Source organism: Poromitra crassiceps, assembly GCF_964638095.1.
Source record: "Poromitra crassiceps genome assembly, chromosome: 22".
NCBI lineage: Eukaryota > Metazoa > Chordata > Actinopteri > Beryciformes > Melamphaidae > Poromitra > Poromitra crassiceps.
In genome coordinates, this window is record NC_139647.1 from 6,484,798 (window position 1) to 6,510,901 (window position 26,104).

At 41.7% G+C, this 26,104-nt stretch overlaps 2 protein-coding genes across 2 annotated transcripts; both read right to left on the reverse strand.

Moving 5' to 3' along the window:
* Positions 1 to 7,819: 7,819 nt before the first annotated feature.
* On the reverse strand, positions 7,820 to 15,207 carry kcnk1b (potassium channel, subfamily K, member 1b; the record flags this gene model as incomplete). The annotated part of the gene is made up of 3 exons (XM_083658272.1): positions 14,699 to 15,207; positions 8,695 to 9,090; positions 7,820 to 8,052 (listed from the first exon to the last, which is right to left on the reverse strand). The coding sequence occupies exons 1-3, from the start codon at positions 15,051 to 15,053 to the stop codon at positions 7,820 to 7,822; spliced, it is 984 nt and encodes a 327-aa protein (XP_083514398.1). The 5' UTR covers positions 15,054 to 15,207.
* Positions 15,208 to 15,355: 148 nt separating this feature from the next.
* Positions 15,356 to 25,531, reverse strand: rab23 (RAB23, member RAS oncogene family). The gene is made up of 7 exons (XM_083658705.1): positions 25,208 to 25,531; positions 24,454 to 24,667; positions 21,180 to 21,265; positions 20,871 to 21,027; positions 19,918 to 20,000; positions 19,731 to 19,823; positions 15,356 to 19,645 (listed from the first exon to the last, which is right to left on the reverse strand). Exons 2-7 carry the CDS (start codon positions 24,606 to 24,608, stop codon positions 19,512 to 19,514), a joined length of 708 nt encoding a protein of 235 aa, XP_083514831.1. The 5' UTR covers positions 24,609 to 24,667; positions 25,208 to 25,531; the 3' UTR covers positions 15,356 to 19,511.
* Positions 25,532 to 26,104: the final 573 nt, after the last annotated feature.

The following is a 26,104-nucleotide window of genomic DNA, read 5'->3' on the forward strand; positions in this document are numbered from 1 at the left end:
CTGTTATTTCCCCTAACCCCGCTCAGGGGTATGCAGATGTGTGCATGTGTGTGTTTGCATGCTCTACCTGGCTTTTGCACTTCCTCTGGTGCACGAGCAAGCCTCTGTGGCTAGTTGGCTTGCTCCATCCACAGGGACACTTCTGCACAGTGAATGGCATATTTCGCCTGCTGGCCCGTTTCTGATGAAGAAAAACACAGCACAAACAATGACAAACAAGTCCACTGCATTTCCGCTTTTTTACATTCAGTTACCATGCAGGATATCTTCCTCACAATTTCCACGTTATATCCATAGTAGCCTATACACAGAGAAGCTATATACAAAGTTAATTTAGCTCAAATAAATTAAAATCACTCAAAATAAAGTAGCTAATGAAAATACAATAAAGACATGGCCTGCAAGAGAGGTGGAGTGCAGTTGTCTGTCAGTGATTCTCAACCTTTTTTATATCAAGGACCCCTAATCTCTTAAAGCCACGGACGCACATTTGATAAGATTTTGTCTCTCTGACCCAAATCTGAGTCTATTTGTTTATTCTTAGATTTGCAGAAAACTATCTCTATTTAGGTAGAGATAACACAATAGCTATAGTCTTCTACATTCTCTAATGTGTGTGTTAACTTCTTGTAAATAAAACAATAATAATAATAATAATTGATTGGATTTATACAGCGCCTTTCTAGACCACTCAAATCGCTTCACATATCAGGGGAGGGAGGGGGAGGGAACTCAGCTCATCCACTACCACCGATGTGTAGCACCCACCTGGGTGATACATGGCAGCCAATGGTGAAGTAAGTTTAACAATTAATCAATTTGCTTGGGACCCCCTGGAACTGCCTCGATGACCCCAGGTTGAGAACCACTGTTGTATATTACATTATGTTTGACTGCATCATGTTGTGTTGTGACAGTAAGAAAGAGTTTAGCTCACCTCTGCCCTCAGTGTCTTGCCAGTGGCCTGTGCTGTCCCTCTGGTGCTGTCTCCCAGCTGTAATAACACCCCCCACACACACACACACACGCACACACGTTAACAACGTTAGCTAGCAAATTAACTGAACTAACGTTACATTTCTGCTAAGGATACTGCGCTAACAAACTTAACAAACAAACCCCGGGCCCGTTTGTGTCTGGTTCTCAAGTGTCGTTAACGTTAAACTACAGCTGGCAAGATGGTTAACGTTTAGCACGCTACGACGTTACCTGGTTGACGTAATATAACTGTAAAGCACGAACAATATTTTTGACACTGGCTGACTAGACTAAAGTTAATTAACCGTGGTTAGGTTAGCTAATTTAAATACATCAGCCACTGTTCATCTCAGACACAAACGGCCGGGGTTTGTGTCTTGTTGTCGGTTACATTTTAAAACAAGAATTTCCTTTAGCCATCCGCAATTTGCATTGAATTAACGCTACCTACCTGCATCATGACGGTCTCTTGAAAGCCAATGCTACCGATGCTCCCCGGGCCCATTTCTACAGCTAGCAAGATGGCTAATGTTAGCATGATATCACGACGTTACCTGGTTGACGTAATATAACTGTAAGCACGAACAATATTTTTGACACTGGCTGACTAGACTAAAATTAATTAACCGTGGTTAGGTTAGCTAATTTAAATACATCAGCCACTGTTCATCTCAGACACAAACCCCGGCCGTTCATGTCTTGTTGTCGGTTACATTTTAAAACAAGAATTTTCTTTAGCATTTGCATTGAATTAACGCTACCGACCTGCATCATGACGGTCGAGAAAATTGTTCCTCTTGAAAGCCAATGCTATCGATGCTCCCCGGGCCCATTTCTCTACAGCTAGCAAGATGGCTAATGTTAGCATGCTATCACACGACGTTACCTGGCTGACATAATATAAAGCACGGACAATATTTTTTGGACACTGGCTAACTAGAGAGCTAATTAACCGTGGTTAGCTAATTTAAATACACCAGCCACTGTTCATCTCATTTTTAAACAAAAATTGTGTTAGCCACCCTGCAATTTGCACTGAAATACCTTACCTGCATCATGATGACGGTGGTGAAAATTAAATTGGTCCTTTTGCAAGAAGCTGCTGCTCCGTCTGAAAAGTTCTGCAAGAAGCTGCTGCTCCGTCTGAAAAGTTCTGCAAGAAGCTGCTGCTCCGTCTCAAAAGTTCTGCAAGAAGCTGCTGCTCCGTCTCAAAAGTTCTCTCTCAAACAGTCTCAACGAAGAGTCGACGTTTAGAGTGTGAAATGTACTCAAACTGTCTCAACGAAGATGCGCTCTCAAACTGTCTCTTAAGAAGAGTCGTCTAGAGTGCGCGGTTTCGAAGGTCTTCGCTTCTTTTATACTGTCACTACCGCAGTCAGATTTGAATCAACTCACATCTCGTCTCAACTCACGGGCGCGTGCGCGTGAGTTGACAATGCAGCCTATCATATGAATGGAAAATAGCCTAGCTATTTTTAGGCTACTAATCTAGGCCCTACTTCATTTTCTTATAACAATATCAATTCAATTCAATGATAAGCTCTGTTAATTAGCTATAAACGTGAAGATGCATTGAAAAATAGGCTAACAAGTGAATCAATCAATATCACATTAAATTACCGAAATGTAGCCTATGTAGTTCTTACGGAATTGTGTTGCTAGGGAACCGTTTGTGTCACACACACACACACACACACACACACGCACACAAACACACACGCACGCACACACACGCACACACACACACACACACACACACACACATTTGTAACCACGTTTGTGGTACCCGGAAGTTGGGCAGAGTGAGAGCTTACTGCTTTTTCCTGCTCTCTGTGACAATGCCTATGTATGTCATACAAGTCAAAAATACAAGAGTAAAACAGTCACTTCAAAGACACAAGAAAAAACATTGCCATTTTAACATAGTATAATAACAACCCAACATTAATAACAAGTAATATAACAGGTTTCGTTGGTCCAAAGGACATGACATTTTCACAGGTTATTTTTGGGCCCCACTAAATCATTTATGGGGAAAAAGAGAGAAAATGGCGAATTTGGAGATACAGGGTTTCTGCCCAACAGCGATGATAAGTTTATTTGTAGTGAAGCCTGTCCATTGCCTCAAAATCTCAACCTTTGTCTTCATCAGAATTACTCTTTTGTAGTATTTTTTTCTGTTGACGTAATCACACGTTTCTGTTGACAGTGGCGCACACAGCTATAGCTGCCATTGCACTCAATCAAATCAGAAATCAGATGAAGTAAGAAGAAACCAACACTTTATTGAAGACACTGATGTTTTACAGTTCATATTCTCCTTAAGATTATATCTCTTAATGTTGAAATGAGTTTACATGAACCCTGGTACTCCATCTGGACCCTGTAGAGTTACCCCAATATCGATGATGCAATCCTGCAATACCCAACTGTACCTTTGTGCACCAAAACATACCAGACAAATATTTAACAGTTCTGCCATGCAAAATATTCCACACCTTTTAGTTTTGAAAGCATAAATCAACAATGTTAGTTTTGTCTCATTATGTATACTCCCTGATGGCAGAGAATGCTAATGGGCCAGGACGGCACAATTTTCCCTGACAGTTCCTCCATTTCAACACAAACAAGTTGTACGCCCCTAGGACAACAAACACTGCAAATGATAACAATAAAGATGGGTCAATATATCCACTGAACAGTCAAACATCTTACAACGATAGAGAAAACTCCAAAATGCAAGCTCTCCTTTTGCTCAGTTAACAATATCAACAGAGTATTAGGCTTTGTTTGGCAGTTTACATGAAGTCCAGTGTGGAGATGAACTGCAGACCGGTGGCTGTGTGAAGTACAGAGTGCCAAAGTCACACCCCCTTCCGGGTTAGGCATACGAAACAAGGGAATTCACCCGCCATGTATTTTTCCATACAGTAGATATTTCATAAAATGCTTATAAAAAATGTTTTACTTATTCAAAACCAAGCAATATATGTATTATTATATTTAGAATCAGGAGAGATGATAACATTTCACTTGGACCAAACGTTGAAAAAAACAACATAATAATAATAATAATAATAATAAAATATAGCTGAATCGCTTGGTTTAACTCAGTAATTATAAGCATTTTATGAAATGTCTATGGAAAAATGAATGGGGCATGAAATCCCTTGGTTCGTATGCCTAACCCGGAAGATGGTGTGACTTTGGGCACTCTATTACCATGACATAAGATAAGATACCGTAAGATAAGTTAAGATATACTTTTAATGTCCCCATAGGGAAATTTGTGCTGGACATAGTACTCAGGCCACCGCAATCTGTCACTAGCTTCCTGGTTCTATCATAAAGTGTCACAGACACACAGTCCCACAGCTCACCTACAAGCACTTTTTCCAATATACATGCCATGTTTAAACTGTACATAAACAAAGCCAGTGGAGCAGCATAAAAAACATTTGCGACGAAGCAGAAAATGATGAGGTCAGAAGTTCAGCGTCTTACTGAAGCTGAAACATTGTAAAGATGCACAGCAAATGCGTATCACGATATTATAGGAGCTAAATGCGATATTCAGCCGTACTAGATGCCCGCAAGCCACTATTATATATCTAGCAAGACAGGCAAGTTATTTTGTTTTGAGCAGTGAAGAAAGCCTTGTGAAAACAAACAAGTGTATAAATAGACAGAGCGCTCCTTTGAGTGTGTGATGTTGTCCTCCCCCGTGTTTATAAATAGACAGAGAGCTCCTTTGAGTGTGTGATGTTGTCCTCCCCCGTGTTTATAAATAGACAGAGAGCTCCTTTGAGTGTGATGTTGTCCTCCCCCGTGTTTATAGACAGAGAGCTCCTTTGAGTGTGATGTTGTCCTCCCCCGTGTTTATAAATAGACAGAGAGCTCCTTTGAGTGTGATGTTGTCCTCCCCCGTGTTTATAAATAGACAGAGAGCTCCTTTGAGTGTGTGATGTTGTCCTCCCCCGTGTTTATAAATAGACAGAGCTCCTTTGAGTGTGATGTTGTCCTCCCCCGTGTTTATAAATAGACAGAGCTCCTTTGAGTGTGTGATGTTGTCCTCCCCCGTGTTTATAAATAGACAGAGCTCCTTTGAGTGTGTGATGTTGTCCTCCCCCGTGTTTATAAATAGACGGAGAGCTCCTTTGAGTGTGTGATGTTGTCCTCCCCCGTGTTTATAGACGGAGAGCTCCTTTGAGTGTGATGTTGTCCTCCCCCGTGTTTATAAATAGACAGAGAGCTCCTTTGAGTGTGATGTTGTCCTCCCCCGTGTTGATAAATAGACAGAGAGCTCCTTTGAGTGTGTGATGTTGTCCTATAGAGAGTGATGCGAGTGCATATGGTAGCATGGGAAGTCGTGCTACTGCCTATGCGTTTTATGTTACAGCTCTAGCGTAACATTGGGCAAAAATAAATTGCATATAGCTCCTTTAATGTATACTAACTAGTCAACGCATGAGTCTACATTGCTACTGTATGCTAGTATATTCAACACATGCGTCTACATTACGACGGTAGGCTACACAATCATGTACAGGCTTCTATTTGCTCCAGACAGAATATTACAGAAGATGGGTGGATGACATGAAAGCAGTACTACCTTTGTCAGAAGAACATTCCACTTTACAAATGTGATTTAAAAATACATACAGGAGTGTCTCGTCATTTGCAATTGCATTATGCACAGGCCTCATTTCTGAATGTGGAAAGTTCCCATTCTTTGATATGCAGAGTAAAAACAGAAATGTCCCATTAACAGGACTGGGAGTCTCCTGCTGTTTCAATTTATAATTTCAAGTTTCCCTAAAACACCATTTCTAGTATGCAATTATCTTATTTAAATTAAAAACAAAAATGTGTAAACATCGATTGTGACCATTTAAAAAAATATATACGTTTTATGTTCAAGTTTCTTAAATACAGTTCAACATCTTGCTCTATCCTTGCTCAGTGATAATCAAGCCTTTTACAGATTACCCGCTAAAAACAATAACAGCATTGATCTAAAAATAATAATCTCCTGTTTTTACCCATGAATGAACTATACCTCATCTGTCTCCACAACTGTATGCTGTATCTCTTAAATATGTATGTACTACAGAGAATGTTTAGAAATGTCAGCTAGATTTTAAAGACCAGGGTTTCTAAAATGTCTCTAAATATCATATAAATAATTCAGCTGATAGTCTGCCTACTGACAATACAATACAGTAGCGCGGGGCAGCGTTTCCGCCAGCTCAATGTGTCCAGTATGATTTCAGTTTCCCGGACAATTGGGATCAATTCTGGTCAAATATTAGATCTGTTTACTGATCTTTAAAACAATTGATAGCAGGCTATAGCCTATAATCTCGATATTGCCGTAAATTCCCTGCACCAATAACCATGTTTCTATGACCAGTCAATCTCCGTGGCGCGCAGCGTCGACTTTCATACATGCTGCCTTGCATGCTGAGTCTCAGACAACGGCCCCCAAATTCCCCAGAATTTGGAGCCAGCAGCAACGAGTGAGAAAAACGAAAGCCTGAAAAAATAAACCGTGACAGTGCTCAACACCAAGGCTTTCAGTTCTCAGATGAAGGCTATCAGGTAACTAACAATAATGTATTATAGGTTCTTAGGTTTGATTCATCTCTCTCTCTCTCTGCATGTTCATATGCAGGCGCGGTATAGCCAGAGTCTCCACCTGTTGAGAGCTGCTGACTGACTGCAAGCACGTGCATTGCGCATGCACCCTAATTGTGATTTAGGCTATGTTTCGTTGCTTCGTTCATCGCATAACATACAGTAGCCTGCACTTTAACCTACACATACAAATATTCACTTAGGTTATTTAATAGGAAGAGCAGTGTGGAAATGTAATTTGAGCCTAATTTAATACAACTCAAATTGTGCTGAGAGGGGATTATTTTCACCGGACTTGATGACCGGCAGATGTTAATTTGTCGGTACTTTGATTAATTATAACGGTAAAAGTCCGGCAATTACCGGATAATGGAAACCCTGCCGCAGGGATGACATATTATTTTTGTAGGGCAACCCAGAAGTCATGCACTTCCTGGTTCCCTCTTCAGGACGTCAATGGGAATTTTGCATGGGGATTTTGGTTAAATGCCTGAAATAAGTTCTGTAGTTAACAAAAGTTTATGAAACATAAATTCAATAGGACAATTTTTATGATTTTTGAAGTTTAAACATGATTTTTTTAAATGTGATTTTTCAGAAAACGCTTCAAAAAGCATAACAGTGGTCCTCATTTGTGAAGATTATCTTGCTGAACACAAAGTTTGCAGGTTCATAAACCTTTGTTATCCACAGACCTTATTTCAGTCATCTAACCAAAATCCCTGTACAAAAATCCCATTGACTTTGAGATTAGGGAACCAGGAAGTGCTAACATCCGGGTCTTAGGCAGGTTTAGGACTCATTCCTGCAGTACTCTATAAAAGGCATTTCTTTTATTAACAATTCATAATTAATTAAATTAACAAGATCAAATTGTGTCCCTTATCAATGTTAATTTCTGTTGTATCGCACTAAATTTTCACTGTTGTTTTGATAAAGGAGAGTTTTGCTTGCCCTTGTTATTCTTAACTAACACTTTCTTTTTTTTAATTGATATTTTGACAGGTACCAAAACAAGCTACATGTGCATCACTGGCTCAACTAACACTCTGACTGTTTACTAAAAGTTGTTTGGGCTGAGCGTTGCAGAGCTGAGAGATACAGTATGATCTACTCATCTCATGTACTTATATACTAATACCCTTATGAGTACGACCCACTGCTTTCACATTTTCATCCTTAAATGGGATGTTTACAGGTGTGTTTACTGGATCATGGGGTCATCGGCTTGGCAGGGCGAGGCCAGCACGGGGTGAGTCTTGTCCTGGCTGTGGCACACGGTGGTGAAGGACAGGTGGTCGTGGTCCAGGATGGCCAGGCGGTCCTGAGCTTTCTCCTTCTTCAGGTAGAACATCTTCCTCAGCTGCTTCAGCTGCTGCAGCTCACACAGGGTCTCCAGCACCACCAGCATCACAATCAGCCCCAGGATCAGGTACACTGCATAGGCACATCATAACAGACAGAGGTGATGGGATTATTATAATAAGGGCATAGAGTACTGGTTTTGTAAAAGAAAATACTGCCACACCAAAATCAAACCTTAACCCTTCATTTGCTATTAGCTCAAACCAAAAAAGATCCCTATGGTATTCTTATAAAATCTTGTAGTGTGTCTCCGGCACTGTAGGATCTTTATGTTATTTTTTTTTTTTTTTGCTAATCTGACACAAGGGGGCAGCAGCTATATATATATATATACTGTTCACAGTGTGTTCATAGTGATCTTACCTTACTGTGCCAGTGTAGGAAATAAAAAAAATATTTTGGAGGCAAATTTTGCTGACAGAGCCTGCAGAGTCATATATATATATATATATATACCGGTATATATATATATATATATATATAATCTATTAATATATAATATATAATATAATATATAATATATTTTACATATTACATATTGCATATATATATATTATTACATATATATGTATAGATAAAACAAATTAATAATATGATTGTATTAATATTTATTGAAATCGAATTACATTTGAATCTCGAAATTCGTTCCAATGGCCCTAGCCTACAGGCGTGTGAATGACTTCTTTAGACTACAGGTGGATCCTCGGCACTCACCGGTGATGCCCACTTTGTAGAGCTCCCTGAACTTCTGATTCAAGGACTCCCCAGGGACGTAGTCTCCCAGGCCAATGGTGCTGAGGGAAATGAAACAGAAGTAGAACGACTCCAGGAAGTTCCAGTTCTCCTCCATCGCTGAGAAGATGGCGGAAGGGATGAGGAAGAAGCAGCACAGGGCTAAGATGGCGAGCAGAGTGGCGTGAACGATGGCCACCAGTGGCTTCGCCATGCCCCAGCGCCTATGGATGTACATGATGGGCCTTCGTGTGCTGAACACCATGATCCTCTGCACCACAGCGGTGAGGAAGAGCAGGGTGAAGGGGATGCCGATCATGGAGTAGATAATGCAGAAGGCCTTACCGCCATCGGACAGTGGAGCTGTGTGACCATAGCCTGTGGGCAAACAAAAGGCAAAATATGAATTAGGGCTGGCCTGGAACTAATGATTAGTTTGGATTAATAATTATTTTCGATTCATTTGTCAATTATTTTCTCGATTAATCGATTGGTTGTTTGGTCTATAAAATGTCAGAAAATGGTGAAAAAAAATGTGATCAGTGTTTCTCAAAGCCCAAGAGGAGATCCTCAAATGTCTTGTTTTGTCCACAACCAAAAGATATTCAGTTTACTGTCATAGAGGAGTAAAGAAACCAGAAAATATTCACATTTAAGATGCTGGAATCATATAATTTTGTCTTTTTTCCCTCAAATAAAATAAAAAAAATAATAATACTCAACCCAATTAATCAATTTTCAAAATATTTGGTGATTAATTTAATCGTTTACAACTAATCGATTAATCGTTGCAGTTCTAATATTAACAGTTAGTTCTAGTCGAGCAATTTCATTGGACAAGAGGCCTTCCATCCGTGCTGACATTCAGTATAACAGCACGGGACGCTTATGTAGATCAATCTGCTTCACAGGTGTTCCAATGAAATGTTAATTAGGTGTTTGCCCTAGTAGTAGGGACAGTGATATGGATACATTTGACTGTAATTACGAACGGTAAGCTGAAATCGTCTATGCTAAACTCAAGTAGCTAACGTTAGCTTAGCTGCAGTTGGGAAGCTGCAGGCAGAAAAGGTTTACCTGTTGCTTGGCAACACTTGGTAGTGCAATCCTGAGGGAACTGTTTTTGTTGGCGGAGACATGTAGCCTAACAGACAAAAATCATCTGTTGTCTCAAAATACTAGTATTACTAGCTTTTACAACTGTTGTATAAAAGCAACAGCACGACTCGAGGTTGCGATGTTGTACAGTATATCGTCACGGCTGTGATGATCTTCGGGCACTCAGCCTATGACTGAATCACAGCTGTGATGATATCCAGGACATCATCACTCCCTGTCGTGTGACATCCTGGACATCATCACTCCCTGTCATGTGACATCCTGGACATCATCACTCCCTGTCATGTGACATCCTGGACATCATCACTCCCTGTCATGTGACATCCTGGACATCATCACTCCCTGTCGTGTGACTTCCTGGACATCATCACTCCCTGTCATGTGACATCCTGGACATCATCACTCCCTGTCGTGTGACTTCCTGGACATCATCACTCCCTGTCATGTGACATCCTGGACATCATCACTCCCTGTCATGTGACATCCAGGACATCATCACTCCCTGTCGTGTGACTTCCTGGACATCATCACTCCCTGTCATGTGACATCCTGGACATCATCACTCCCTGTCGTGTGACATCCTGGACATCATCATTCCCTGTCATGTGACATCCTGGACATCATCACTCCCTGTCATGTGACTTCCTGGACATCATCACTCCCTGTCGTGTGTGTGTGTGTGTGTGTGTGTGTGTGTGTGTGTGTGTGTGTGTGTGTGTGTGTGTGTGTGTGTGTGTGTGTGCGTGTGTGTGCGTGAGATGACAGATGGGATAAAAATACAATCTTAGCCTGTTTATTTGGTTCCCTTCGATCATGTAGTAGTCTCATTTTTTTTCTGATTTCCCCCCCATTTTCCCCCTCAATTGTACTTGGCCAATTTCTCCCTGCTGCCCCAGGCACTGCTCCACCCTCTGCCGATCTGGGGAGAGCCGTAGACTAGCCCCCACTGTCTAAAAACTGGGGGCATTTACAAAGTTTTGGGGGCACTTGTGATGGTAGTAGTAGGCACTGGGCAGGGAATCAAACCTGTAATGGTAGTAGGCACTGGGCAGGGAATCTACCGCTACTAACACTACCATGTAGTAGTCTCATGTTAACATAATGTGTGACAGCAAAGCTATTCAGGACAGATCTGAAGTTATGCACATAAAATGTAATCTAATACTTTACAATGGCTTAATTCCCGTGCATTAACCTATGAGAACATGTTGTGCACTTTGTGGAAATCTAGCCTAATTTAATTTAGCATGTGTACATACTGTACCAATATAACCCGGCAAAGAAAAAGGAATGTAAACAATATGACAAATCATATCATTCCATAATTCCAGTATGTAAATGATGTACATTTGAGAGATTCATGTACTTACGAAAAAATACAAATGATTTTACCACACTTACAATGCTTATACATACAGTAGGTCTATATACAGCTTAATACTGTGGCGTAAGGTCATTGTTTACAATGTCAGATGTAGAGCTGGGTATTGGTTCAAATTTCAAGAATCGATTCGATTCCGATTCACAAGGTTGCGAATCGATTAATTTCGATTCGATTCGATTCCGATTCGATCAATTTCAATATTGATTTGGTTAGTGATACCAAAATGTGTTTTTTGAGCTGTACCCTGAATTACATGACTGTCCAGTTATGTAACATAGGGGTTCCCAACCAGCCAAGTAGATACATTGGAAAAAAAGTTGCAGACCTGTTAATTCTTATGGTTTTAGTTACACATATATTTACTCACCAGGTGGTGACAAAGGGTAAATAACAGCCTGTGTCAGTGATGGCTGGATTCAGCCTGTTTCCGGCACACGACGGTACTTTCTGTCAAGGTGATATTGCTGTAACATGTTCTTGTCAAGTGGACCTAACAAGTGAGTAAAAAAAATACCATGGCCGTCTGACAAGAGCATGTCACCGCCAGAGAATTGCATATTTCTTCTTCTTTAAACAGACAACAAGTTTTTACACATTAACCCTGAGGAGTAGCCGGCTTGGGCCGATTTTGGGAAATATCGCGATACTTGGGAAATATCACAATATTGAAAATGTACTTTCAGAGGCTGTAGGGGGCTCAGAGTGAGGTTTATGGTATTATAGAAGCTATAAAGACCTAAGGAAATGATTGGTACCAACCATGCCATGCTAGCTTGTCAGGAAGGTGGCTAAATAACACTCCAGGCTAAATTTTGCAGAGGGAAACATCATTTTCTAAGGGATCCTCTTTTTCACAGCCTAATGTTGGCAGGTGTGTGTGTGTGTGTGTGTGTGTGTGTGTGTGTGTGTGTGTGTGTGTGTGTGTGTGTGTGTGTGGGTCCGTTTGTGTGTGTGTCCTTTTAGAACCAGTAGCCTTATATTGTTATTTAGCCTTTCTGCTGCCTGCTATTGCATGGTTCAATCAGCACATTTTATTTTATAGGGGGTGGGTTGAGGCTAGAGCCATATGAAATCCGTTTAATTTTTTTCAGAATTCAGTTTTCTCCATTTCAAATTTTAATTTTGGGGTTAGGAGCGATACTTTTTCTTTTTTTGATGACTTGGCTCTCTCAGACAGCCTCTTCGAGATGTTCCTCAAGGTGAAAACTAATATAAGTTGTGAGGTACAGTAAGGGTCCCACGCAAGACTGACCCCCCTCTCAAAACACCTCAATCGAAAACCGAATCATTTCTCTAGGCCTATTTTACATGTATGAAATCATTTAAGTTACTACGATCATTAGATCTACTTCTTATGTTGATCATTAGGCCTACTTTGATCAATTTCAACCAAATTATGGAAAACTCTGCAATATTCCATGTTTTACAGTTGATTCCATTTAAACGCCAAATTCCATGATTCCGTCCGCTTTTTCCATTTTGCGGAAATCATACGGCCCTAGGGGTGGGGGGGATTGCTATACGCAGTGGAAGTGGTCCCTGGGAAATTTGGTTCGATACATAGTGGTACTTGGTCGGCAAAGTTTGGGAACCCCTGGCCTAGAACATTCTGTACCTCATGCAATATGAACAGAGTATTTTTAACAAATGGGTTGAGAGTGGTCTTCTTCAAGTTCTTACAAGAGCCTATATACTATACTACTATACACTATACTACTATAGTACTATATACTAGCCCTTCTGTGCTTCATGTCTCCATTTGACCCAGGGTAACTGTGGATGCTGAGAGATGCAGAAAGGCACAGCTCTCAGGATGCATATATTTCTGTAAGGAATAGAGGTTGAATGCATGGCTGCTGAGGACTGCAGGTTATATGGTGTGTGGTAACTGGTAACTAAGCCACTGAATTACAAACCTAGAGACAGCAACCCACAATAGAGCAGGTGTTTGCTTTAATGTGATCCTGGAATCGCCAAGAGAGACAGGTGTTGCACATTAGCATCCGCTGTAAACACTATGATACTTGCATTGGATAGCTGTCAGTTTGTCTGTCTACATTGTACCTGTCCCTATCAAATAAACCATCAATAAATACATAAATAAATAAATAAATAAATAAATAAATATGCTCCTTTATAAGCTGAAATAAAAGGGACACGGATATCTAAATATATTCAGATAGTTCATACATTTTCAGGAAATGATACTGTCTGGTACCACGTGTGTATAAAGACAGCTTCAGATTCACAGCCATGTAAGGTCTCCTGTATGGCTTGGCTGGAAAGTCCCTGTGTGTGTGTGCGTGTGTGTGTGTGGGGGGGAAAGCAGTGTGCACACAGCAGATATCTAGGTAGATAACCACTGCCTTATGGTCAGACTAAAGTTCTTCAGGTAGCCTGACTGACAGCAACCATGCGTGGACTTTTGTGCACTGTTATCTAAGTGATAATGAAGACAGCCTATGCAATGCATGGCATTTGATGTGGTCTATCTATGCAATGAGCTATAAGAGGTCAGTGACTTGGAAGGGGGTTGGAGTGCATGTTCTTCTGTTCTTCTTTAGACCCATTTTGCACCTTACGTGCCTTGAAACTATGTGCTTATGTCTCGAATATAGCAACTCATATGTCTGTTTATACTTTGCATGAAGGCACTTTCTTTGCAGCAAGGTCTTATTTGCTGAAGGATGTATAGGCCTACTGTATATGAATGGTGTGTTTACTCTTTCAATAACTGGAGGCAAGACCGCATTCAGCATTATGAATAACGTTGCTAACAACCAGGGAGGTACAGAAATACGGCATAAAGCCACCTAACTCAGTTGAACCTCCTTTTGATACGAGCTCAATCACAACAACAACAATAATAATTTCATCCAAGAGTAACACGACAGAATGTATATGACTATTTTGGTCATGGGTTTCATACACTTTCTGTGATAAAACTAAAACAAAATCTTATCAAATGGGCGTGGTCTAAGGTTAATTTGAATAGTTTAGAGCTCCTTGACAGTGAAAAGGTTTGGGAACCACTGAGCTATTAGTGAGTGATTTTGTTCCTTTATGAGTAGCCTACCTACTGCAGGTCCTGCTTTAGCCTACTTGTAGGCTATGTTTACCACTGCATGATTGATGATGTAGTAGTCTGTATGGCAACTCAGGTAACGTTATTGTGCATGGTGTTATGTTACAGATGAGATTAAAGCAGGGGAACGACCACAATTGGAGCCCAATAAGCGTAATAATACGCCCTTCACATCCGCCGTTTTGAGGTTGTAAAGCAGGAAGTAAAGCGGTATAACCAATAACATTAATGGCCCTGTCACTGGGACACCTGGAATGGAGCCATTATTGCATCGGTTACACCTGGCTGTACCTGCAGCACGGTTATGACGTTACTCACTCACCTGTAGTGGACAGCACGGTTATGATGACGTCCCTCACCTGTACTAGTGGACAGCACGGCCCCATGACGTCACTCACCTGTAGTGGACAGAACGGTGCTGGCGAAGAACAGCGCCGAGGTGAAGTCCCAGTTCCAGTTGGCAGAGGCGTTGTTGAGGACCGACACGCCGTAGTTGCTGGCCTCCAGGGCTTTGTGCAAGAAGCTCTCCAGGCGCTCCTCGGACAGACACACATGGTCCTGGAGGAACTGCTTCTTCAGGGCTCGCAGCTCCTGACGCAGGAGGTCTTCATACGGCAGCTCGACCGACGAGAACACCACGGCGCCGAATATCAGATAGAGAAGATAGCCGAAGATCAACGAGACGAAATACCACGCCGACCTGTGACTCTGGATCAACCGCACACACGAACTGCTGCTTAGAGACTGAAGCATTTTCAAGAGGTCCCCCCCCTCCCCACCTCGATACTATAGGTTACCGATATGTGAAGAGAAACAAACAATCCTAAACGCCACACTACCGAGATGTCTGCTATAAGGTTTATAGCGGGGGATACTGAGAATGAAGCCCGCGTCCGATGGGCTCTTCCCGGACGCTGTAGACCCTCTCTTCCCCGTCACCTCCAAACCTGCGTGCGGTGGCACTTGATGCCTTCAGGTGCTGTCGGAAATGTTAGGATTTTTAGGCTGCGCGACAAGAACAGAGACACTGAAAGCTGCCTGTAATACAACTCAACAACTTTATTAAGGAAATCAAAACCATCCCGTGACAGTAACATACATTTAATTATCAGACCTGTAGTGTAATACAACAAATTACAATTTACAGTAATTTGAAATTGCACACTTGATGCTGGAGAAAAAAGTAAAGTTGTATTTATGTCAGATTATCATCACATTTGTAACAGGTGTATGGCTGTGTCACACCTTCAAGATGAGATACATGTATATAACTGTTAAGACTAGTGTTTCTGTTTGGAGCTCAAGACTGGAATCATTCTACATGAATGTGTGAAAGTTGTTTATGAAGGCATCTGTGAAAAGTAACAAGAGGGCACACCTGAGTGACAGCACTTCAGTATGGTTAGTTTCATGTGTTATATAATATATTGTATTTCAGGAGACTGTCGACATCTTATTGATAAAGTGCGCTAAATCCATTCAATTGAAAAGCAAAACAGGCAGTAAACACATTGTTACAAGAGGAAGCTTGAGAAATAAAGATATAAACTTACAATATTTACTGTACAGGCAAATTCAAACAAACAGCAAGAGGGCTTAAAACGTTTAGCTCAATGGATGAGAATGTAAACGAGGACAAGGCATTGTGGCATTGTAACCATGGTTCAACATTCACTGATGTGGACCACTTGCCCTGCAGGGGTGTTATGAATGCACAGAGTGGTCTGTGTTTACAGAATCCTCTGATTATATTGACGAATTAACAGACGTTGTGTGTAGTTATCTATCCTTCTGTGAAGACAACCCACTAAGGTTGTCAAGATTTTTCCTAATAACAAACCCTGGGCAGCCCTCAAGAGCTTAATTTACAAAAGGAAAAATGCTTTTAATGAGGACAATCTCTCTAAGGTCAAGGAAGTAAATGAGGAGATCAAGCATGCAACAGCATGAACTCTATCACTGGGTCTAATGCTAAAGGCCATAAGCACATCCCCATCTCTGGTTTTAACTCAGATGAGCAGCTGGCTAATGAGCCAAATCATTTTTACTTAAGATTTGACAATCGTGATTTTAGTGATAAGATTAGTCATTGACATAAAAAGGAAAACACCTCAGACAAAAAAGCGTGGGGCCAGATCATATCTGCGGCAAGGTTCTTGCAACATGTGCTGAACAGCTCTGCAGCATTTTTCATTTTATTTTTCTCTTCAGCAACAGCTGAACAGTACTAAGTTATGGAAACGGTCCACAATTGTCCCAGTCGCCAAAGGTAGGACCCCTAAGACATTAAATGACTTCAGGCCTGTTGCTTTGACTTCTTTAATCATGAAATCTCTAGAAAAGCTAGTTAAAAAAAGTTGTTTTAAAGCAGGTGGAGACATTTCTTGATCCCTGCAATTTGCATACAGGTCTGGCGGAGGTGTAGATGATGTACCTAGCACTATTGCATTTCCTGCATCGCCACCTTGAGGGGACAAAAACTCACGCCAGGCTGTTTGACTTTTCTTCAGCCTTTAATACCATCCAGCCACATCTTTTAGCAGAAAAGCTGATTCATACTTTTAAACTGGATTTAAATCTTGTGAGCTGGATTATAGATTTTCTGACATAGCCTAGGTCCCAGTGCGTGAGGGTGAAACACATCCTTTCTTTTCTGCTGCACTCTTCCACTGGTTCTCCCCAATGCTGCAGTCTCTCCTCACTACTCTACATCTGTCGTAGCAATCACCCTAACCGAGATATCATCACATTTGCAGATGAGTGGTCGATGACTTCATATCCTGGTGCGACGAATCCTTTCTACAACTAAAACCAAAGACATGATCATCAGCTTTAGAAAGACTCCTATTCCTACTCGCATCAAAGGTACCGACATTGAGCTTGTGGACAGCTACAAATACCTAACCTGGGTGTTGTTCTTGACAACTGTGCTTTAATTCTCATGTTGCTGCCACATCTAAAAAAAAAAAAAAAATCCAGCAGCGTCTTTTTTCCTGAGGAAAATGCGCTCTTTTAATGTCTCTTCTGTAATGATGACCCTTTTCTACAGGAGTTTTATCTAATCTGTTCTCATGTTCTGTATTGTGGCCTGGTTTGGTAACACGACCCTGGCCAATAAGAACGGGCTCGTTAGCCTCGTCCGAGTGGCCAGCAAGGTTTCTGGGAAAACTCAAGCCCAGCTCATAGACCTTTACAGGGGGCAGTTACTTAAGAAAAGCCACTTCCCTCCTGGAGGGCCCAGATCACCCCCCTTCGGTCGGAGTCTGAGCTGTTGCCCCTCAGGTCGTCGGCAACGAGGACCAAGCGCTTCAAACTCTCCTTTGTCCCGGCTGCTATTCAGCTGATGAACAGCAGATGGCACTTTATTTTTCTGTTTTTTTTCCTTTTGCAGACTGCCCACTTATGCACTTTTGCCGATGCTGCTACCTGTTGTACTTTCTAAAACCCCTCTGCCTCCATTGCACTGTTTTTAGGTTTTAGTCTTATCTTCTTTTTTTGCGTTTGTATGTTTTGTATGATGTGGGTGTTTCTTATTATCTGGCTGCAAAGCAATTTCCCTGTAAGGGACAATAAAGTGACCTTTGATGATGTGAGGTACAACGGCTCAAAGAGCCAATTCAGAGACTCATTAATGTGATCCACATCAAAGTCGTAGCATTTGGTTAACATATTTGTAAATAGGTGGAGTGTAAGCAGACATATAGAGGGCTATTTTGTGCCAATAGTAGTTGATATTTGGTTATACATAAGAACATATTCTACCAATTCCATGTTACAGCCAATCACTTAATATCTTATTACAGGACAGAAAGATGAAATTTGGCACTATGTCAACTTTAAGGTGTTAAACACTTCAGCCAACATATCACTCAACACTGTCATGATTCGTATAAAAATACTTTTGCACAAAGAATTAACTAATAATCGATAGTTTTTGTCCACAATAAACAGCATTGAACCATATTCTATTGATAGTTAGAAAAATATGGTACAAAATAATCTCCTACAATACATACAAACATATTGCACAGGTGAAAAGTCAAACATAGGTATGGATAACTGTAAAAATAATGTAAATGAGCAAAAGTTTTCAGTGAATAGTGCAACCCTTCCCATTACATAATTTGCTGAGAGGATTGTATACCAATTCATATTGTCAATTTCATCAAATACATTTCTCTGCCATGAAGGGAAAAATCACACTAAAACTGGATTCAGGTTATTCCTAAGATTGCAGGCAAATCAGCCTGAAAGAAACACTGTACCGATTAAGGCAGTGTTTCTAGGGTGTCCAAACTTTTTTGAATGGGGGCCAGATTAGATCATGCGAAATTAACGGGGGGCCGACCAGCTGCTTCTCACATCATATGGGTTATAAAAATAAAAATCCCAAACAATACAATTGTACTCTAAGGATTTTGTTTACCATCTGAAAACATGAGTTCTGCCTGTGTTGTTCCTACTTGGTGCTGGTCTACAAACTGTATGATAGTGCTGTCATCATTAGGTGAAGGGAAAAAATGCTAAATGAACTTGCTTGATTAACCAATACCGTGCGGAGGGCCACATGTAGTATATTTTGAGAGACAAGCCGAGGGCCACTTAAGATCGGTCAAAGGGGCCGGACTTTGGACATGCCTGGATTGGATTAAGCTGTTTATGAAACATAGAAGTGTCTTGTGAATTAGATACGTTGTGCAACTGGTAGTATGATACAATACTGAGTGTTAAGAATATATGTATTTGTTTTTTTGTTTTCTTTTCTTTCGTCCTCATGTGTATGAGCCTGTCTGTTTGCCTTGTTTGTGTGTTGTAAAAAAAAAAAAAAAAAGGCTGCTAAAATAAAATATTGAAAAGAAAAAAGAAGTGTCTTGTGAATTCCGTTTTAGGGCGGATCTTTGCGTTAACTTCATGGCACAAGATTGCATTTGTTGTTTTATGACTTATGGAAACCACAAGCAGAACCCAAGAGCTCACAAACGTTCACAGGTATTGTGCACAGAACACTAACGGGAACCAAAGGTTGAATCAACTGATTTCCAGCCATCTAGGTGGGGGCAAACACTTACTGATATTCAACATCGACTTGTCAAATGAATAGTATTTCCCACTCTTTGCAGTCTTTGGTCTCTGAGTGTGGTTCCCTCCATATCATACGTTTGACCAATCTGGGCTTAAACACAGGCAGGCACTAAATTGAAATGATTAAATCTAGAGTAAGCTGCAGCTCCCAAAGGGATTTTTAGTCTTCTTGGTCCTCTGTTTGCTAGGTCGCAAAGTGATGACTTCTCGGCCATTGCTGGAGCTCTGGTTGTAGAGAGTACTACTTGTGGTATTGAAAACACCTTGGAAATTTGAGATGCGTCATTAATGTCACCCTTAAACATTGAAAAAGACGGTAGAAGAAGTGATGAACAGAATATGTGTTACCTATTTTATTGCTTGTTGTGTGGACCACCTCTGGCTCCTCTGCCGTTTGCTGTTTGAGTCGTTGCAGATACTTCTCAGCTAAGTATTTGAAAACTAAAGAGAGAGATAATCCGGTGGAAATGTTATGTCAGTAGATTTTCAAAATTCAGATCATTATTTCGTCGGAATAACATTTTCAGTAGCTCACCCTCATTGACATTGAGGTCCTCTTTTACTGAGGACCGGTAAAATCTCAGCTTCAGCCTTTTAGCCAACGCTTCTGCCTCTTCACTGCAAAGCAAATCAAGAAAATACAGAATTACTCAATTTCATGCTTCATATTAATTCAGTCAGTAATCAATTAGAACAATTAGTACAGCGCAGTGAACATGACTGTCCTTATTCACATACAATTGCAAGACTTAAGCTTAATTTATACTTATTATAAAGTGTCGCTCAGCACATGGTCGCAGACGAAAAACAAAATGTCGCTCATGGTGTTGCATTTATACTTTAGAGGACCTTTGCCTCAGTTCAACGGTCACGTGACACTCGAACGCTATAAGCAGCTGCAGACAGCCAAGAGAAGAGAGGGAACGAAATGCACAGTGAAACCACCTCGGAGGCAAGACGTAACGTACTTGGCTGCAGCCGCATATAAACAGCACACAACCACACAACTCACCTCCTCTCTCTCTGGGAAATTGGTCACGACGTTCTTTGTGATTTTCACAAAGTCATACATCAAGGACAGGCTGATAAAAATAGCGGGGACACGTTCATTCATTTCAATCGAGCGAAAACTAGCGGGTGGACCCCAAACAAAACAAGGAAGTCAAGCGTGTGCCGTCTATATAGCCAATCAGACTTATGCGATAATATGACGTAGTCAGCGACACTAGACATTTCACCAGGTAGCAGACACTGCTCGCCGACACTTGAAAGTGTCGACTCAAGTCCTCATTTCTGTCGGCGACCGTTTCAAAAGTGTCGGCAGACGAAGCATAAATTGGGCTTTACAGTATTACATTGTCGTTACATGAATTGTCAGACAATAGTAGTAGCAGTAGTACATTGTAAGGTGACCTTGGGTGTTGGGGGAAGAGGCCTCCAAATAAAATGTATTGTTATCATTATCATCATCATCTTGGCACCTCTTACCTTTTTATAACGGTGTCATCCAGGAGATCAATTTTGTTCTGCACTAAGACAGTGGGAATATCTCCAACCTCCGTTTCCACCTTCTCCCTCCAGGTGCCAACAGCCTGAAAGGACTCCCTGTCTGTGGTAGAGAAGACTAGGACACATGCTTGAGCGCCTGGAAGACAGACAACCAATCAACCATTAAAGTTTTCAAGATAGTGATTTTATAAACAACTTCATTACAGTTGCTTCTAATAATAATAATAATGTGATTGTCATGATGGTGTCCCAAAGGAGCAGCACCAGTGCAGTGGGGGAGGATTTTACCACGGTAGTAGGCCTTGGTAATGGCATCGAACTCCTCCTGCCCAGCGGTGTCCCACAGCATCAATCTGACCTCTTCGTCTTTGACACTGTAACAATGAGCAATGGGAGAAACATGACTTGGACATGTTCTACAGCCTTGCATAACAACGATGCTCTCGCAGACCAGTTTCCAGATTGATCAGTAATATTCATAATATGCCAGAGGTGCACTCATGAGCCCCATACCCAGAGCCCCATGAAAAAGGGGAGAATCAACATCTGCTTGTGCAGTTTTACATGGCAATTCTAAAACCCAAGGTACACCAGATGGCTCCGTGCGAATCCGGTAAAACTGCCGGAACAGACCCGCGGTACGGGAGAAATATGCACCCGTTCCATTTTTTTCGGATCCCGCATGCGTCTGACAAGATGACATGGGTGTGGGTCTGTTCAGGGAGCTGCACGGAGCCATAACGGAGCGGGCCCAGTGGACATAGGCCATATGAGTTGCTAGCTACTATTGGAGACACATTAGAAGATTGCGGAGATTAATTGCTTGCTCTCTCAGTCATAAATATGCTACAGTAACACTACATCAGTGATACTCAACTTGCGGGCCCGGGGCCAGATGCGGCACGCGATAGGGTTCAGACTCAGAGTGCCCCCCCAACCATTTTCTACTTGGACTGTAAATTCACATTTAATGCCTACTTAAAGGAGAATTTCGTTTTTTTTTAACCTGGACCCATCTCCTGGCAATAATTATGATTTGGCCACTCACCCAGCGATGTTCGCGCCGTTTCTGGGCGTCCTAGCGTTGTTTTGAGATCAATAGCGTCCAAGTCAGTCGTAAAATGGAGCTGATTTGGGGGCAAGTGTGAGCCTGTCTTTCCTGCATCTAAATAGCTATTTTTATTCCCGTTTTCGCCACATATCGCCATAATCTGATCCGTCAACATCCACCAGAGTGATATTTTCCCCCAGGCTATTTCCTGGTCTCTCCCAGGGACCAAATTACCTCAAACGTGATCTCGGTCACCAAGTCTCGTGAAGTCCCGCGATACTTTCCTGCCGACTGGTCAACTACAGGTAGGACGCTTTGCGGTGGTGGTTGTAGCGTAACCTATGTGGGATTCAAAATAACGAAGGTTATGCCAAACCCCACATAGGTTACGCTAAAACCACCACTGCAAAGCGTCCTACCTGTAGTTGACCAGTCGGCAGGAAAGTATCGCGGGACTTCACGAGACTTGGTGACCGAGATCACGTTTGAGGTAATTTGGTCCCTGGGAGAGACCAGGAAATAGCCTGGGGGAAAATATCACTCTGGTGGATGTTGACGGATCAGATTATGGCGATATGTGGCGAAAACGGGAATAAAAATAGCTATTTAGATGCAGGAAAGACAGGCTCACACTTGGCCCCAAATCAGCTCCATTTTACGACTGACTTGGACGCTATTGATCTCAAAACAACGCTAGGACGCCCAGAAACGCTGCGAACATCGCTGGGTGAGTGGCCAAATCATAATTATTTATTGCCAGGAGATGGGTCCAGGTTAAAAAAAAACGAAATTCTCCTTTAACACTCCTCCTATTCGTGTATATATATTGGACTGCACTTTGTTGTGATTTGTATTTAGATATTTTCCTATTTTGCTTTCATCTCTGAATATTGATATGACCGCTACGCTGCATACTTACAGTAAGACAAATTCCTCATATCTAATCTTGCATATTGTGGCAATAAAAGTGATTCTGATAGTCAACAAAATAAGGCTTGGGTGGTATCTATTTTTTCATACCTTCCTGACATTAGACCCAGATATATGGTAGCCTGGGTAAACCCAGCCTCCACGTGACCTCTGTGTACTATCAGTCACGAAGAAACTTACACTCTACAGGCATAGTCTGTGACGTCACGTTGAAGGCTGGGTTTACGTAGGCTAGATATACGGTAGTTAGTTACTTAGTTATACTTTATTTTCCCCCGGGGGGAAATTCGTCATTAAGACATCGGTATATGACGGTATAGTTTCATCGGGGGTGGGGGGGGGGTTGGCTGTGCAAGTAACCAGGTGTACCAGGATGTAAATAGCTCATGTGGCTAGCGAGCTACTAAATCTAACCATGCCACCTAACTCCCAGAGTGCCTTGCACCGCAGAAGAAAGGTGAGCAGTCTGCCCAGCAGAAGCCAAAAAAAGCACATCTGTGACGAAGAATCTGGAGAACTCTAGACCTGGTTCTTCTTCTTTCAAGTTTCCAGTGTTTCTCACACCTCCTCAATCTTGGCTGTTGCGCCTCGTCTCAGGTTTCTCCGCTCCTCATCACTCCTGAGCAACACACCTTCACGTTCGTGAAGGGGTCCTCCTTTAATGTATAAAGAATGTATATTTGTTTTGCAGTGAATTTTATTTAGCCTACTATTTTTGTGTGGAATGTTCAATGTTGCATGTTGTGCATTTTAATTTAGTCATTGTTGACATGTGTGCCTTGGCATAGTGTTTTAAAAACATTTTCAATGTGCAGGCATTTTGCGGAGGAATACGGTAGTTGTGCGATGCAGAGAAAATTTTGTGCCAAATGAGAGGGCTGTGTGACGGTAAAGTAAAGTGCTGAAAAGTTTCAAAATAAACGTACACTGATATTGACTTGTTTAGGTGGGCGTTCTTTTAGGTGGCTAAGTTATGTTTTAGTTTAGTTTTAGTTAAAAATATGAACTAGGAGGGCACGTTGAGAGCGCAGACCTCCACCAAGTCCAATAGTCCAGTCAGCTATGATATGCACATTTTCAGACGGCTTCAAAATGTAATTGGTTCTTCCTTGGCCCATGCTACACCCTTCCACCAAGTTTAATGAAAATCAGCCCAGTACAGTAGCGTCTCCCTAATCCTGCTAACAGACCGACGGCACCGAAAACAGAACCTCCTAGGCCAGAGGTTTTCAAAGTGGAAGGCGGGCCTCCCGAGGGGGGCTCCAAAATCGTTTCAGGGGAGGCTCAGTGAATGGAAGTGAAAAGACATTATGTTAGTTATTACATTATTTATCAGAGTGAAAAACACAGAATAGCCTGTGTGTGATTTGGTTGAAGAGATAGTTCAGAGATACAGTAGTTTGGGAGAATTTTACTTTCGTTTTTCGTTACGTTTTCCCACTTCCCCAGAACCAGAAACAAATAAATGCCAGACAGACCTTTGTCATGTACCTGGTGTACTCTGAAGTAAATGTATGTCAAACAGCAATAACAGGCTACTCTGGCACAAGTGTCGAGTGTCTATTCAGTTGAGTTCCTTACAGTAGCTGCCTTTCCAGAAAGTCCACTCCAATGGTCTTTTTGTAGTCCTTGGTGAAGATGCCCTTGCAGTAGCGTTGGATCATACTCGACTTGCCAACTGCTCCATTGCCCACCACGACCACCTTGATGGCCACTTCCATGTCCTCCTCCAACATGGCGAGGTGTGGTTGGTGTTCTCAGTTCCACTGATCTACTACAGTAACACATACACCACCTGAAACACATGTGGAAACAAACAATAAGCAAATGGAATGGAACAGTGTAGGGGGGGGGAATTGCATTTACAAAATGATGGGGGCAATTAAAAAAATTGTAATTAGTGCATAAATGTGCTATAGCCTCACCTCAGTAAACTCGTTAGTAGGCCCTGGCCTAAACATAAAGCCGAGCCCAACTTGTAACATACAAGTAGCTCATGTTACCGTTAAGTACAGATTCAAGATACTTGATACCAGCTAACGTTAACTTACCTGCCTCATTAGGCAAGTAATACCCTAGGCTGCACCTCCTTTCAGCTTGGATTCACAACAAACACTGTAGCCAGGCTACACATTATGTGGACATATTTTTGCTATTATATAGTGACTCAGCCAAGCATTATCCAACTCAGAGAAGCTCGATACAATCGAAATATCTAGGAGATGAATACACCTCTCAGAGATTCATCTTCTCTCTCTCTCTCTCACACACACACACACGGTCGATGGTCAAATAACGTTACCAAATCTGCCACGTTAGCCAATCACTTTCTTACCTGTCAAATGTTGGTGTTCGTTGACTGCAGTTAGATGAGCTAGCTAGCGAGCTAACAACCACGTCATGTCGTCTCTGTGCCAAGAGGAGACGAATGTTAACCTAGCTAACGTTACCTAGCTAGCAGCTCAGGGCAGGTTAGCGACCATGTTAGCTCAGCTGTGCCCAGCGAAGACAAGCTTCTGCCTTTAACGCTGTCTATTAGCAACTGCACAAACCAAATATGTCCCGCTTCACAACGGCAGATAGATTTTAATTAACGTCAACATCAGATACAAATCTATAACGTTTAGCTGATGTATTTTGCATATCTATCCGCGGCCCTCCAACCCATTATGTTATGTTGCGCATGAGAGAACTAGCTAGCTAGCAGCTAACATTAGTTGTTGCCAAACGTTGCCAAAGCAAATTCTTGTTCTTCTTTTATGGATTTGATTGGCGGTTGGCAACCAACTTAGGAGCATTACCGCCACCTACTGAATTCTAGTAGTTTTGCAATGCATTTATTTACAGTGAACAGAAAATAACAGTTTCCACCCAAAATGCTCCCATTCATAATTATTGTCCATACTAACACTCAGACGCAATTGTCTGAGTTTGCGCAAATGCGTCCCTCACTATTTTATCTATATCTGTTCCCGATACGTCCACCACATCTTTGCAGCGTCCACCACCGTTTCAGTCCTCTCATTCTTCCAAGTTATACTAGCAGCACAGTTCAACACCATAGCAATAAAGGCCAGGAATCGCTTCTTATCCATGCAGATAACATTACTCTGATTCGATCTGTCCTTTTCCTTTTTCGATTCCTTTTGTACACGACCCACCCTGTCCTCGTTTCCTCTCCACACTTTTGACAGCCTCAGCATATGACAACCCTTTCTTTTCTCTCACTTTG